The sequence below is a fragment of the Schistocerca nitens genome, chromosome 12 (genome assembly GCF_023898315.1).
Source record: "Schistocerca nitens isolate TAMUIC-IGC-003100 chromosome 12, iqSchNite1.1, whole genome shotgun sequence".
Taxonomy (NCBI): Eukaryota; Metazoa; Arthropoda; class Insecta; order Orthoptera; family Acrididae; genus Schistocerca; species Schistocerca nitens.
Genome location: NC_064625.1, coordinates 40330507 through 40343148, shown reverse-complemented (window position 1 = coordinate 40343148; position 12642 = coordinate 40330507). Strand labels below are relative to the sequence as shown.

At 46.3% G+C, this 12642-nt stretch overlaps 1 protein-coding gene across 1 annotated transcript in view; it reads right to left on the bottom strand.

The window, feature by feature from the left end:
* The window catches only part of LOC126214894 (protein lifeguard 3-like), a 116390-nt gene that overhangs the window by 49637 nt on the left and 54111 nt on the right, over nt 1-12642 (bottom strand). The window contains exon 5 of the mRNA XM_049941538.1: nt 3381-3564. Within this exon, the coding sequence (XP_049797495.1) occupies nt 3381-3564 (184 nt within the window). The remainder of the gene's footprint in view (nt 1-3380; nt 3565-12642) is intronic.

Sequence of the window (12642 nt, the reverse complement as noted above, 5' to 3'; positions counted from 1 at the left end):
GCCGTGTTGACAGCTGCTAATGGCCGGGTCGCAGTGTTACTACAGTACCATGGCAAGTTTCACAAACAAGGAATACGCTTACATCCACCTCACCTACGGGCTTGGAGATGGAAGAGTTGACGTTGCAAGGCATTTGTATCACGAGAGGTTTCCTATCTGGCGCCTTCCATCCGCAAAAACGTTTTACTCTGCGGACAGGCGCTTGAGGGTGTATGGTGCATGTGTAGCACCTCCAGGAATTAGTGGTCGTGGCCGCCCGTGGTCGTAAAGTGCGGATGACGAAGAAAAAGTGTTACGAACTGTTGCGGAGGACCGAACAATAAGCACCAGGTCCCTCGCCACTGCGGTCGGAATGTCACAATCTACTGTTATGCGAGTACTCCATAGAAATCATTACCATCCCTTTCGCATACAGAAGGTACAGGCATTATTGCCGGAAAACTACCAGAGGTGGCTGGACTTCTACAACTTTATCCTACGGCGTCAGACACACGACCAGCATTTACCACGAACAATACTGTTCACCGACGAAGCCTATTTCACGAAGGAGGGTATAGTGAATTCGCACGAGTGGACGGAAGAAGATCCCCACATCACAGTGATACGAGGGTACCAACAATGATGTGGTGTCAATAGATGGTGTGGTATTATTGATCACCATCTCATGGGGCCACATGTGCTACCACAGAGGCTTACAGGACAGCGGTCTCTGCGTTTCCTGGATGCTACTACATTACCGGAGTTGTTGGAAGACGTTTGTTTGGCCTCTCGTATGAACATGCATGATGGTGCCCCCGCTCACTTCAGTGGCACAGTGCGACACAATCTGGAAAGTGCCTTCCCTTCGAAATGGATCGGTTGTGGAGGCCCTGTAGCATGGCCAGCAAGATCGCCAGACCTAAATCCACTGATTTCTTTTTGTGGGGCCATCTGAAATCTGTGATTAATGAAGGAGAGGTTATTGATGTCAACACGCTTCAACGCAGAATACAACATGCCTGTGATATTACGCAAAGAGATACAGACTTGTTGCATCGTGTTCAGCAATCCTTCCTGCGAAGAGTTCAACACATCGTGGTCGTCATTTCGAACAGTACGTATAAACCGCCACTGCAGATGCTGGTCATGTGTTTCTATGTTAATTTCGATTTGTACAGCTGTATTGTATTCGTTTGTATGAACTGCCACATACCTGTGTCGTTGTATTTTCTGATCTGCACCTATGTTCTTCTCTGTTCTGTTTCTTAAAACTAAGTCTGGGACACAAAAACCAAATTATAAAACATGCATGCACAGAACTGCAGCCCCTCCACACGTTTCTTTCCATATGCCAACTAGCCGTGATACATAATACTGGCCAGCGTAACCGGTACGAGAGAGATGTGGGCGCTGTCATTGCTCGCGGTGTCACGCAGACCGTCGCTTGACGCCGCATGCCTCGCCTTCACGTGAGTGGCTAGACTACCTGCAACACTCGCATGTTGTGCCCTGTTACCGATCTGTCCCCTTGGCCAATGTCGGCGCACGATAACACCACTTCATATTTCCAGATTTTTACCATTCAATTGCATTGTCATTTATTGACATAGGAACATGCGGAAAACGAATTTATGCTTGTAGCTCATTGTGTGGCAATTTTCCTCGTTTATGACTCACCATGTATATAGAGTCAGAATGACTTAAGATCAAATATGGCATAAGGGATTAATAACATTCCATCGGAATTTCTAAAATCATTTGGGAAAGCGACAACAAAGCGACTATACACGTTGGTGTGCAGAATAAATGAAACTGGTAATATACCGTCAGACTTTCGAGAAAATATCACTCATACAATTCCAAAGACAGCAAGAGCCGAAAAGTGCGACAGGCATCGCACAGTCACCTTAACAGCTCATGCATCCAAGGTGCTCACATGAATAATATACACAAGAATGGAAAAGAAAATTGAGGTGGTGTTAGATGACGATAAGTTTGGCTTTAGGAAAGGTAAAGCCACCATAGAGGCAATTCTGACTTCACCGTTGATAATGGAAGTAAGGCCAAAGAAAAATCAAGACACCTTCATAGGATTTGTCCATGGTGTAAAGGCTGCAAGATGTTAGTAATTTTGAGAAAAACAGGGGTAAGCTGAAGGGAAAGACGGATAATATACTATAAGTACAAGAGCCAAGGGGGAAATATAACGACCAAGAACGAAGTGCTCGGTTCAAAAACGGTGTAAGACAGGACTGTAGTCTTTCCTCCCTACTGTTAAGTCTATACATCAAAGAAGCATTGATGAAAATAAAAGAAAGATTCAGGAGTGGAATTAAAATACAAAGTGAAAGGATGTCAATGACAAGATTTGCTGATGACATTGCTATCCTCAGTGAAAGCGAAGAAGAATTACAGGATCTGCTTAACGGAATGAGCAGAGTAATTAGTAAAGAACATGGATTGAGAATAAATCGAAAAAAATGAAACTAATGAGAAGTATCAGAAATCAAGACAGCGAGACACTTAAAATCAGAACTGGTGATCACGAAGTAGATGACGTAAAGGAATTCTGCTGCCTACGTAGCAAAATAATCCATGACGGTCGGAGCAAGGAGGGCATAAAAGTGGGTCAGCACTGGCCAGAAAGGCATCCCTAGTCAAGAGAAATCTACTGGTATCAAACAGAGGCCTTAATCTGAGAAAGAAATTTCTGAGACTGTACGTTTGGAGCACAACATTGTGTTGTAGTGAAAGATGGACTGTGGGAAAACCGGAAAAGAAGAAAATCGAAGCATTCGAGATGTGGTGCTACAGGAGAGTGTTGAGGATTAGATGGACTGATAAAGAAAGAAATAAGGAGGTTCTTTGTAGAATAGACGAGGAAAGGAATATGTGGAGAACACTGGCAGGAGGAATATGTGGAGAACACTGACAGGAAGAAGGGACAGGATCATGGGACACATGTTAAGATATCAAAGAATGACATCCGCACTTTTAGAGGGAGCTGTAGAGGTTAAAAGCAGTAGAGGAAAACAGAGGCTGGAACACACCCAAGGGACAGGATGATGGGACACGTGTTAAGATATCAAAGAATGACATCCGCACTTTTAGAGGGAGCTGTAGAGGTTAAAAGCAGTAGAGGAAAACAGAGGCTAGAATACACCCAACAAATAACTGAGTGCCTTTCCTGTGTTGAACGATTTCGGCTGCCTGTATATCTCGTGGTCATTTATTTCGATATCTGTTTTTTTGACGTTCGTAAGCCTTTTAAAGGACGAAGCGCAGTGCGACCTTCCTTGTGAGAAATATTTGGAAGATAGACGTCCTACGTTGCGTTTATGATAACAGACCGAGATGGCTTGTATTGTAATTTAACATTAGACCGATCCCCGTCTCAGTACCTTCTCGACCGCTGCTAAGAAGCGAGTTGGCTTCCCACGCCATAGACCGGACGTTTACCTTGGAGAAAGTAGCCACCAGGGTGACGAGCAGGCACACGACGGCGGTCACGGCGGCCGCCATGAACACGATGTACGTGCTGTGGAAGGCGGAGATCACGCCCAGCATGTACGCGAACGACAGCGTCTGCAACACACACAGGCACAAACTAAACAAGGTCAGAATATGGCTTAGCACTTTTGTGGCAATGGATCAGTGTGAGTCAGATGGCTTCGGGACCGAGCGTATTGTCTCCAGTCGTTGCCAACCTCACCTAGGAAACAATGGGGCGAGCCTTAGCAATATAGCATTGTTTCAAGGGAGTGGCCGACCTTGACCACAACTGGACAAAGAAATAATTCAGTCGTGAAAGTTGAAAATTTTGTGCCGGAGCGGGACTTGAACACACATTTCTCATTTTATTAGTATCTGTAAGCTTGACTGCTATGATATCTTTAGTGTGGATGCACAATATGGTCTTTCTCTCATTATAACGTAACACATGAGAACGCAACTATTCAATACACTAATTTAAGTATTAAGAATGTCAAGACAACGCATTTGTAACAGACGTAACCATACACGCAGAAGGTATAACGTAAAGAACTGTCACATGAAACTTCCTGGCAGATTAAAACTGTGTGCCCGACCGAGACTCGAACTCGCGACCTTCTGCAGCTCAGATGGTAGAGCACTTGCCCTCGAAAGGCATAGGTCCCGAGTTCGAGTCTCGGTCGGGCACACAGTTTTAATCTACCAGGAAGTTTCATATCAGCGCACACTCCGCTGCAGAGTGAATATCTCAACTGTCACATGATAGCGAAGTCGAATTTCCATCTCTTCTTTATTCCATTAAACACACTTTTAAATATAAATTAAACTGCACACATCAAAAATGGTTTTGCATCATCTCGGTTCCGAGGGTTCCGGAACCTGCAAAATTGCAATAGAGATCGACATAAACATCTTTCTGCCCTTTTTATTGCTCATGAAAACCACACATTCCATGTTGTACCACCATACAGCGAGACCATCAGAGGTGGTGGTCCAGATTGCTGTACACACCGGTACCTCTAATACCCAGTAGCACGTCCTCTTGTATTGATGCATGTCTGTATTCGTCGTGGAATACTATCCACAAGTTCATCAAGGCACTGTTGGTCCAGATTGTCCCACTCCTAAACGGCGATTCGGTGTGGATCCTCAGAGTGGTTGGTGGGTCACATCGTCATAAAGAGCCATTTTCAGTCCATCCCAGGCATGTTCGATAGGGTTTCTTGTCTGGAGAATATGCTGGCCACTCTAGTCGAGCGTTGTCGTTATCCTGAAGGAAGAAATGTACACGATGGGGTAGCGCATTGTCGTCCATGAAGACGTATGCCTCACCAATATGCTGCCGATATGATTGCACTATCGGTCTGAGGATGGCATTCACGTATCGTACAGCCATTACGGCGCCTTCCATGACCACCAGTGGCGTAAGTCGGACCCACATAATGCCACCACAAAACAACAGGGAAACTCCACCGTGCTGCACTCGCTGGACAGTGTGTCCGAGGCGTTCAGCCCGACAGGGTTGCCTCCAAACACGTCTCCAACGATTGTATGGTTTAAGGCATATGCGACACTCATTGGTGAAGAGAACGTGGTGCCAATCCTGAGCGGTCCACTCGGCATGTTGCTGGGCCCATCTTTACCGCACTACATAGTATTGTGGTTGCAAAGATGGACCACGCCATGGACGTCGGGAGTGACGTTGCGCATCATACAGCCTATTGTGCACAGTTTGAGTCGTAGCACGACATCCTATAGTTGCACGAAAAGCATTATTCAACGTGGTGGCGTTGCTGTCAGGGTTGCTCAGAGCCATAATCCGAAGGTAGCGGTCATCCACTGCTGTAGTAGCGGCCTGAACGCGGCATGTCATAGACAGTTTCTGTCTATCTGTATGTCCTCCATGTCCGAACAACATCGCTTTCGTTCACTCCGAGACGCCTGGACACTTCCCTTATTGAGAGCTCTTCCTGGCACAAAGTAACAATGCAGTCATGATCGAACCGCGGTATTGACCGTCTTGAACTACAGACAATTCGAGCCATGTATCTCCTTCCTGGTGCAATGACTAGAACTGATCGGCTGTCGGACCCCCTCCGTCTAATAGGCGCTGCTCATGTATGGTTGTTTATGTCTTTGGGCGGGTTTAATGAAGTGACATCACTAAACAGTCAAAGGGACTGTGTCTGTGATCCAATATTCACAGTCAACGTGTATCTTCAGGAATTCTGGGAACTGGGGTGATACAAACCTTTTTTTGATGTGTGTATCTCTACACTACCCGATAAATGCCCTGCATTTGGCAGGTCTGACACTAGTAATCAGTTTGGAACTGTAAGCTCGTTGTCGTCACTGGCATCGGCGGCAAGCATCCCCAGCCTCACGACGGTAGGTCTTATCGCGGAGGTGGGAAACATTCAGTTTCAATGGTCTCCTAGTACGTCTCGTCTGTCGGCGAGACAATGCGAGGCACAGGCATAAGCTCGGTGGTCAGTAAAAGCCATTGGCCATGTCTCAGGGCCAACTGTTGCATCTCCCTCCCCGCCTGTCTCCTGCCTCTTGGTGCCATCCCCCCCCCCCCCCGACCAGTCCTTTTTTCTGTTTCTTCCACCCCCTCGAGCTCCCTACCCCCACTGCACCTTCCTCTTTCTTCCTTCTTCTCAGGCCTCCCGTCCCTCGGCAGGTCCCTTCCTGAAGTTTTTATTCTTTGTGTTTGCTCCATCTCTTAAGTGTGTCTCGTTCTCTCTAATTTTATAAAATGGTTCAAATGGCTCTGAGCACTATGGGACTTAACATCTTAGGTCATCAGTCCCCTAGAACTTAGAACTACTTAAACCTAACTAACCTAACGACATCACACACATCCATGCCCGAGGCAGGATTCGAACCTGCGACCGTAGCAGTCGCGCGGCTCCGGACTGAGCGCCTAGAACCGCTAGACCACCGCGGCCGGCTAATTTTATACTGTGGCTGACTTTTAACTTGTATGTGAGACTCCAGTGCATTTTAAGTGCCCCACAAATCGCCAACTGTGTTATTTTATGTCGACTTTTTTAACAGTCCTCCCAATGAACGTCCCCATGTCAGTGTATATTTTAAATCCCATTGTCTCCACTTAATATGTTTTTGAATCTCCCTTTTTCCGCCCTTTTTTAATGTATAATTTCCTCTTTCTATTCCATTGTAATGCTACTCGGCTGAAGAACGGCGGACTGTGCTGCTGCCAGCGCTCCCATGGCCATATGGGGCAGGGGAATGAAATCAAAATAAAGCAAAAGAAAAAAAAACATAATATCTGTGGAATTTCGAACATCATTATTATACATGTGCCACGTGAGAGCGAAGCAAACGAAGTTTGAAACATTGCAATTACAATTCTGTGTAATTTTTTATAATTATATTTTCTTCAGCGACTACCCACTTTTTGATACATTATGCGGTACTTGGTTTACCGTCTCCACAGGAGTGGTGGGAAACACATCAGTTTGGCAAGATACATTTACTTTTCAGCTGACTTCTCAAAAACGGTGTAAAATGTTTTTAACACTATTACAAGAAATGATATAGCGCACTTTATCTATCTCGTCGTACTATTCTTTAGATCCTAAAGACAGAGGAAAAGTATAAAAAAAATGTTGCAATGTATGTGAATTCAGTTTCTTTCTGATACCACAAAACTCGAGCGACAAAGCTTACACGCAAAAAATGTTTGCTGCATAGCTTTTTGTGCTGGTTAATCTTAGAATAGGCAAGGATGCATACATTTCACAGATGCCAAGACGATAACTATTTTTCACATTAAGTAAAATATAAGTTCCAAAGGTTGTATATGAACAAATAAAAACAACTAGCTTGGGGTTGATATTTTGTATATTACAACTCATATTTTTCTTCCCAAAATATAGTGATCAACTGATTGTGAGTATATTGGACCCATTTGGAATGGGATGCAGCAGCGAGTGCGAGTCGTAGGTTCAACAAGTCCACGGCACGTTTTCTGAGCTCCATGGCATCATATATCTACGCGCAGGACACGCGCTGGACTTAAACTACGGGTCTGTGGTTGTTGGGCATAAACTGGCACCCGTTAGTGTCCCAGATGCTTTCACGGTGTTCGGGTCAGGCGAATTTTGTGGTCGAGACATCAACGTGATATCAATATCATATTCCTCAGATCACTGTAGAAAAACTCTGCTCTTGTGACATGGAGAGTTATCCTCCTGGAAGATGCCATCTCAGCTGGGGAAGGACATCTTGTATTTCCCCGAGGAATTAGGTCACTAAAATTACTACAAACAAGAAAAAATAAAGTTTGTATGAAAGGCACCTGCAGACGAATTTCACACGTCAGCTTACTTAGATTTTGTCGTCATGTGTGGACTATATTATGTATGGTCTAAGTTCTGAATTCGATATTTATTGTGTGTACTGCGTGCTTGCTAGAAGCCCCCACCTCCATCCCTCCCCATTCCCCTCTCCACCACCTCACCCGTCCACGCAGCAACCAGTACGCTGGCAGGCCGTCGTGTGCTTCTGCTCCTAGCATCGCCTACAAAAAGTGTCAAGTTAGATTGTGCGTGTAGTAGATCTTAGAGACAGAAACACAACTGTGAGCGGGCAGTCAGAGGGAAGCTGCCAGTGATGGGCGCTGGTGAGAGAATGATGGTCTTGATGTGATATCCAGTTAACAGTGACCACGAACGAATGCTTCAGTATAATTCAACAACTAATGCAGAAACGCTTTGAGATCAGTGCTATGTCTGTTGTGTAGTAGCGTACGTAATAGTGATTTTACTAGTAAACCGCAGATTGTTTAAGGAAATTTATTTAATCGTATGGTTAGGGGCCCCCGTCGGGCAGACCGTTCGCCGCATGCCGATCTTTCAATTTGACGCCACTTCGGCGACCTACAGTCGATGAGGATGATAGGATGATGATGAGGATACCACAACACCCAGTCCCTGGGCGGAGAAAATTCCCTGAACCACCCAGAAATCGTACCCGGGCCCAGAGAATTGACAATCCGTCACGCTGACCATTCAGCTACCTGGGGCGGACTTTAAAGAAATAAACTCCCATGTATGAAACAGCTGAACATGTCAGATTACATTACAAATGAGTTAATGTGTTAAATATTTCAAACTCAGCGTGTAAGCGAGGAAACGTGTAGAAAAGTTTCGTAATTATGCTTTAAATTTGTTGGAAGTCGCCAGGTGAACTTATTTTGAAAAAAATGGATGAATATACGCCGATGATCCAAAACATTATGACCATCTGTTTAACAGCCCGTTGTTCCATTTTTCAAACACAGTGCAATAGAGATTCTGCTTGGCATGGATTCTACAAGTCCTTGACAGGATTCCAGAAGTAGGCTGTATGGCAACAGATGTCTATGCATAGGTCAAGCAATTCCCGAAAATTACCAGATGGTGGTTTACAGGCAGGCAGCTGGCGCCCGATTTGTGTTCCAATGGGTACGGATCAGGCACATTTGCTGTCCAAGACATCATGTGGGTTCATTATAATGCCCCTTAATCCACTGTAGGACGATTATGACCTCGAAATACGGACAGTCATCCCGCTAGAAGATGTCATCGCCATAGGAGGAGACTTCAAGCAAGAAGTGACGCAGGTGGTGCGCAATAACGTTCACGTAGCTCACTTCCGTCACGATCCCACAGAAGCCCAACTCAGTGTACCCCATAGCGTAACTGTGCCCTCGCCGAGCTGCATCTTTGGCGCAGTGCGTGTCTCGTGAAGCCGTTCGCCTGGATGACGGCGTGTAAGGACCCAACCGTCGACCCGTTCTAACAACAAACACGATTCATTGGACAGGCGACACGTTTCTACTGATCCACGGTGAAAAATCAGTGATACTGACCCCACTGCAATCACAACTTACGATATCGTTGGGTCAACACGGGAACAAGTAGGTGTCGTGTGATGTGGAGCTCCATGTTCGACACTGGCCTTTGAACGGTGAGCTCCGAAACACTTGTGCCTGCACATGCTCTTCCATACTGACTACTCGTTATATCACCATCCTTTAACCACTTTCCGTAGGTGCTCACGACAGTAGCACGCCACCAGGCGACAAGATTCACCGTTTCAGAGATTCTCGTTGTCAGAACCGCCCTTATCTTCGCCATAATGACTGTGCATTCGTCTACCTTCTACTTACATTCTTTCCTTTCTGTGTCACGTGCCTGTAACATCACCAAGAGGCATTCAACCTCGCGGTGGGCAATGGTCGTAATGTTTCGACTCATCAGCGTAAACTGCGTCATTTGCACCTAATTTTAATCAAAATCCAAGTTCTTCGCGCATCTAAATGTCTGTGACATCGTATCTGCTGCCCTCCTAACATACAGCGATATAACTTTTCAGGTACCTTCAGTGATATATGTGGATGGTTCAAATGGCTCTAAGCACTAAGGGACTTAACATCTGAGGTCATCAGTCCCCTAGACTTAGAACTACCTAAACCCAACTAAACTAAGGACATCACACACATCCATGCCCGAGGTAGGATCCGAACCTGCGACCGTAGCAGCAGCGTGGTTCCGGACTGAAGCCCCTAGAACCGCTTGACCACAGTGGCTGGCCCTGGATGCTCTCTGCAAACTATGTTGAGAATGGAGTTAGTAGTAACGCAGTAATAAATTAAAACTCTGCCCCTGGCACTGAAGTTTTAATGCGTGGGCGGCGAAAATGTAGTAAACGATAAACGTCTGTCCTTGTGTCATTTTGTGGGAAGTGTCAGTGAGAAAAAGCTTCACAAAGGTTTGAAATGGAAGCTGCCAAGTGCTCTCATTTTCCAACAGAGGGTGAATGAAGTCAGGGTATTTTCCCGCCGTCAGTTACGCTGGCTGATGAGAAACACGCAGTTTTGTAACTGTGATGATGATGAGGTCCCACACTCTGAGCATAGGGGACGATGCGGGAGACCCACACCGCCGTACTAGGCAAGGTCCAGGCGCAGGTGGTTTGCCTTTGCCTTCCTCTGACCGTAATGGGGATGAATGATGATGATGAACACGACACAACAACACCCAGTCATCTAGAGGCAAGGAAAAATCCCTGACCCCGCCGGGAATCGAACCCGGGACCCCGTGCGCGGGAAGCGAGAACACTACCGCCAGACCACGAGCTGTGGTAACTGTGATACCTGTCTTTATTGAGTTAAAGGCCGCGCTGGGTAGCCGCACGGTCTAGGGGCGCCTTGCCACGATTCGCACGGCTTCTCCCATCGGAGGTTCGAGCCCTTCCTCGGGCATGGGTGTGTGTGTTGTCCTTAGCGTAAGTTAGTTTAAGTTAAATTACGTAGTGCGTAAGGCTAGGAACCGATGTCCTCAGCAGTTTGGTCCCATACGATCTTACCACAAATTTCCAAATTCCAAAATTTGTATTAAACTTTTAAAATAATAGTTTACCTGGTAAAGAGTTGATGATAGCGTTTTAAATTTTTAACATCGGTCAATAACTGCGCAAAAAATGAAAAATAGAATTTTTGTTGAACCTACGCTGCAAACGGTACCGGGTTCCGGGATAGTGTTTCATACTGTTAACGTGACCACCTGTCAGGAGCCGAAGTAACGACCGCTTGAAGCGCAGACCACTGGCTGATGTGCAGTGAGATTCTGAGAGGTACCGGCAGCGACGTGGAGCCATGCCGACTGCAGTGCTGTGACCAACGGCGCTCGGTGCCGCGAACAGCCCGATCGAGGTGGTGCCACAGATTCTCGATTGGATTTAAATGCGGGGAGTTTGGTGGCCAGGGGAGTACAGTAAACTCATCCTGGGACTCTTAGAACCACGGACGTACACTGAGAGCTGTGTGACACTTTGCATTGTACTACTGGTAGATGCCATCGTGAGGAGGAGAAACAAACTGCGTGGAAGTCGTCCTCAGTGACACATGCATACTTGTGTTGAACCACTGTGACTTCCAGAATGACAGATTACCCAGGGAATATCACGAAAACATTCCCCATACCATAACACTTCTTGCTCTCGCCTGGACCTTAAAAGGACTGTAGCAGAGTGTTTTCTTTCAAACGTTTCGGGCCGCGCAGGCCAATGACCATGTGTCGGATGCAGCATAAATCGTGATTCATCTGAAAAGGCCAGCTGTCGACACTCAGTGGACGTCCAATTGCGGCGTTGACGGACAAATTCCAGCCTCCGTCGCCGATGAACAGCAGCCAGCTGGCTGTACGAACCAGGCACCTGCTGCGGAGGCCAACGCATAGCAGCGTTGGCTGGACGATAGTTGAGGAGACACTTTCGGTAACCCCTTGGTTGTTATGGGCGGCCAACTCCTCAACGCAGCCGTCGTTTACCCCTGTGATGTATGGCCCATGCTGTTGCTGCACAAGAGTTGCCTCCGGGCATATTTTGGATAGCGCCATTTTGCCATGCACGGTATGTTTTAACCACGACGGCAGCAGACAGATTACAAATTTAGCTGTTTCTGAAGTGCTCCAACCCTCGGCATAAGAGCCAATGATCATGCACTTTTGGCCGTCAGATAAACAGCTCCGTTTCCGCATTACGACAACGACTGCACTGTTTTCCGCGTCCATCCCCCCCTCCCCTCCCCCCAGAGATGCTTTATAGACCCACCACTGCTAGTGCTGCCACTTGCGTTTTGGCATGGACATTTAACACGGACGGTGGTCATTTTAATGTGACTGGACCGTGTAGTAATATAGATAAATAAATTAGTAACTAGTGCTGTCCAAAAAATTAAGGTGACGCAATGGTTTGCCGAGCCTGTCAGTAACTGGACAGTGAATCACAATATTAAATGCTGCTTAGGTAAGTTTAGTAGTATCATAGTCGAAGTAAGGATTTTCGTCTGAGGGGCGGCTGAGCTCAGAGATATTTTGTCTCACCGTGCCGCCTCCAAATTCTCCAGAGTGAACGAAGCTGTTTGCTTAGGCTATTATAATACCAAGTACAATAGCGAAATAAATTGTCGCGACTCTTAAGCCTGAAAACTATGTTGGTAAGAATTTTTTTGAGATTAAGAAGAAACAGATGTAGTTCTGGGTGGTAGCAGCCCCCCTTACTCTGTCGCTACTCCTATATTCACCTCTGAGTAGTACCAAAAAAATTATGTACCAACTCCACACAGAGCTGCGCTGGCTCGAGACTTACCGGCCCACA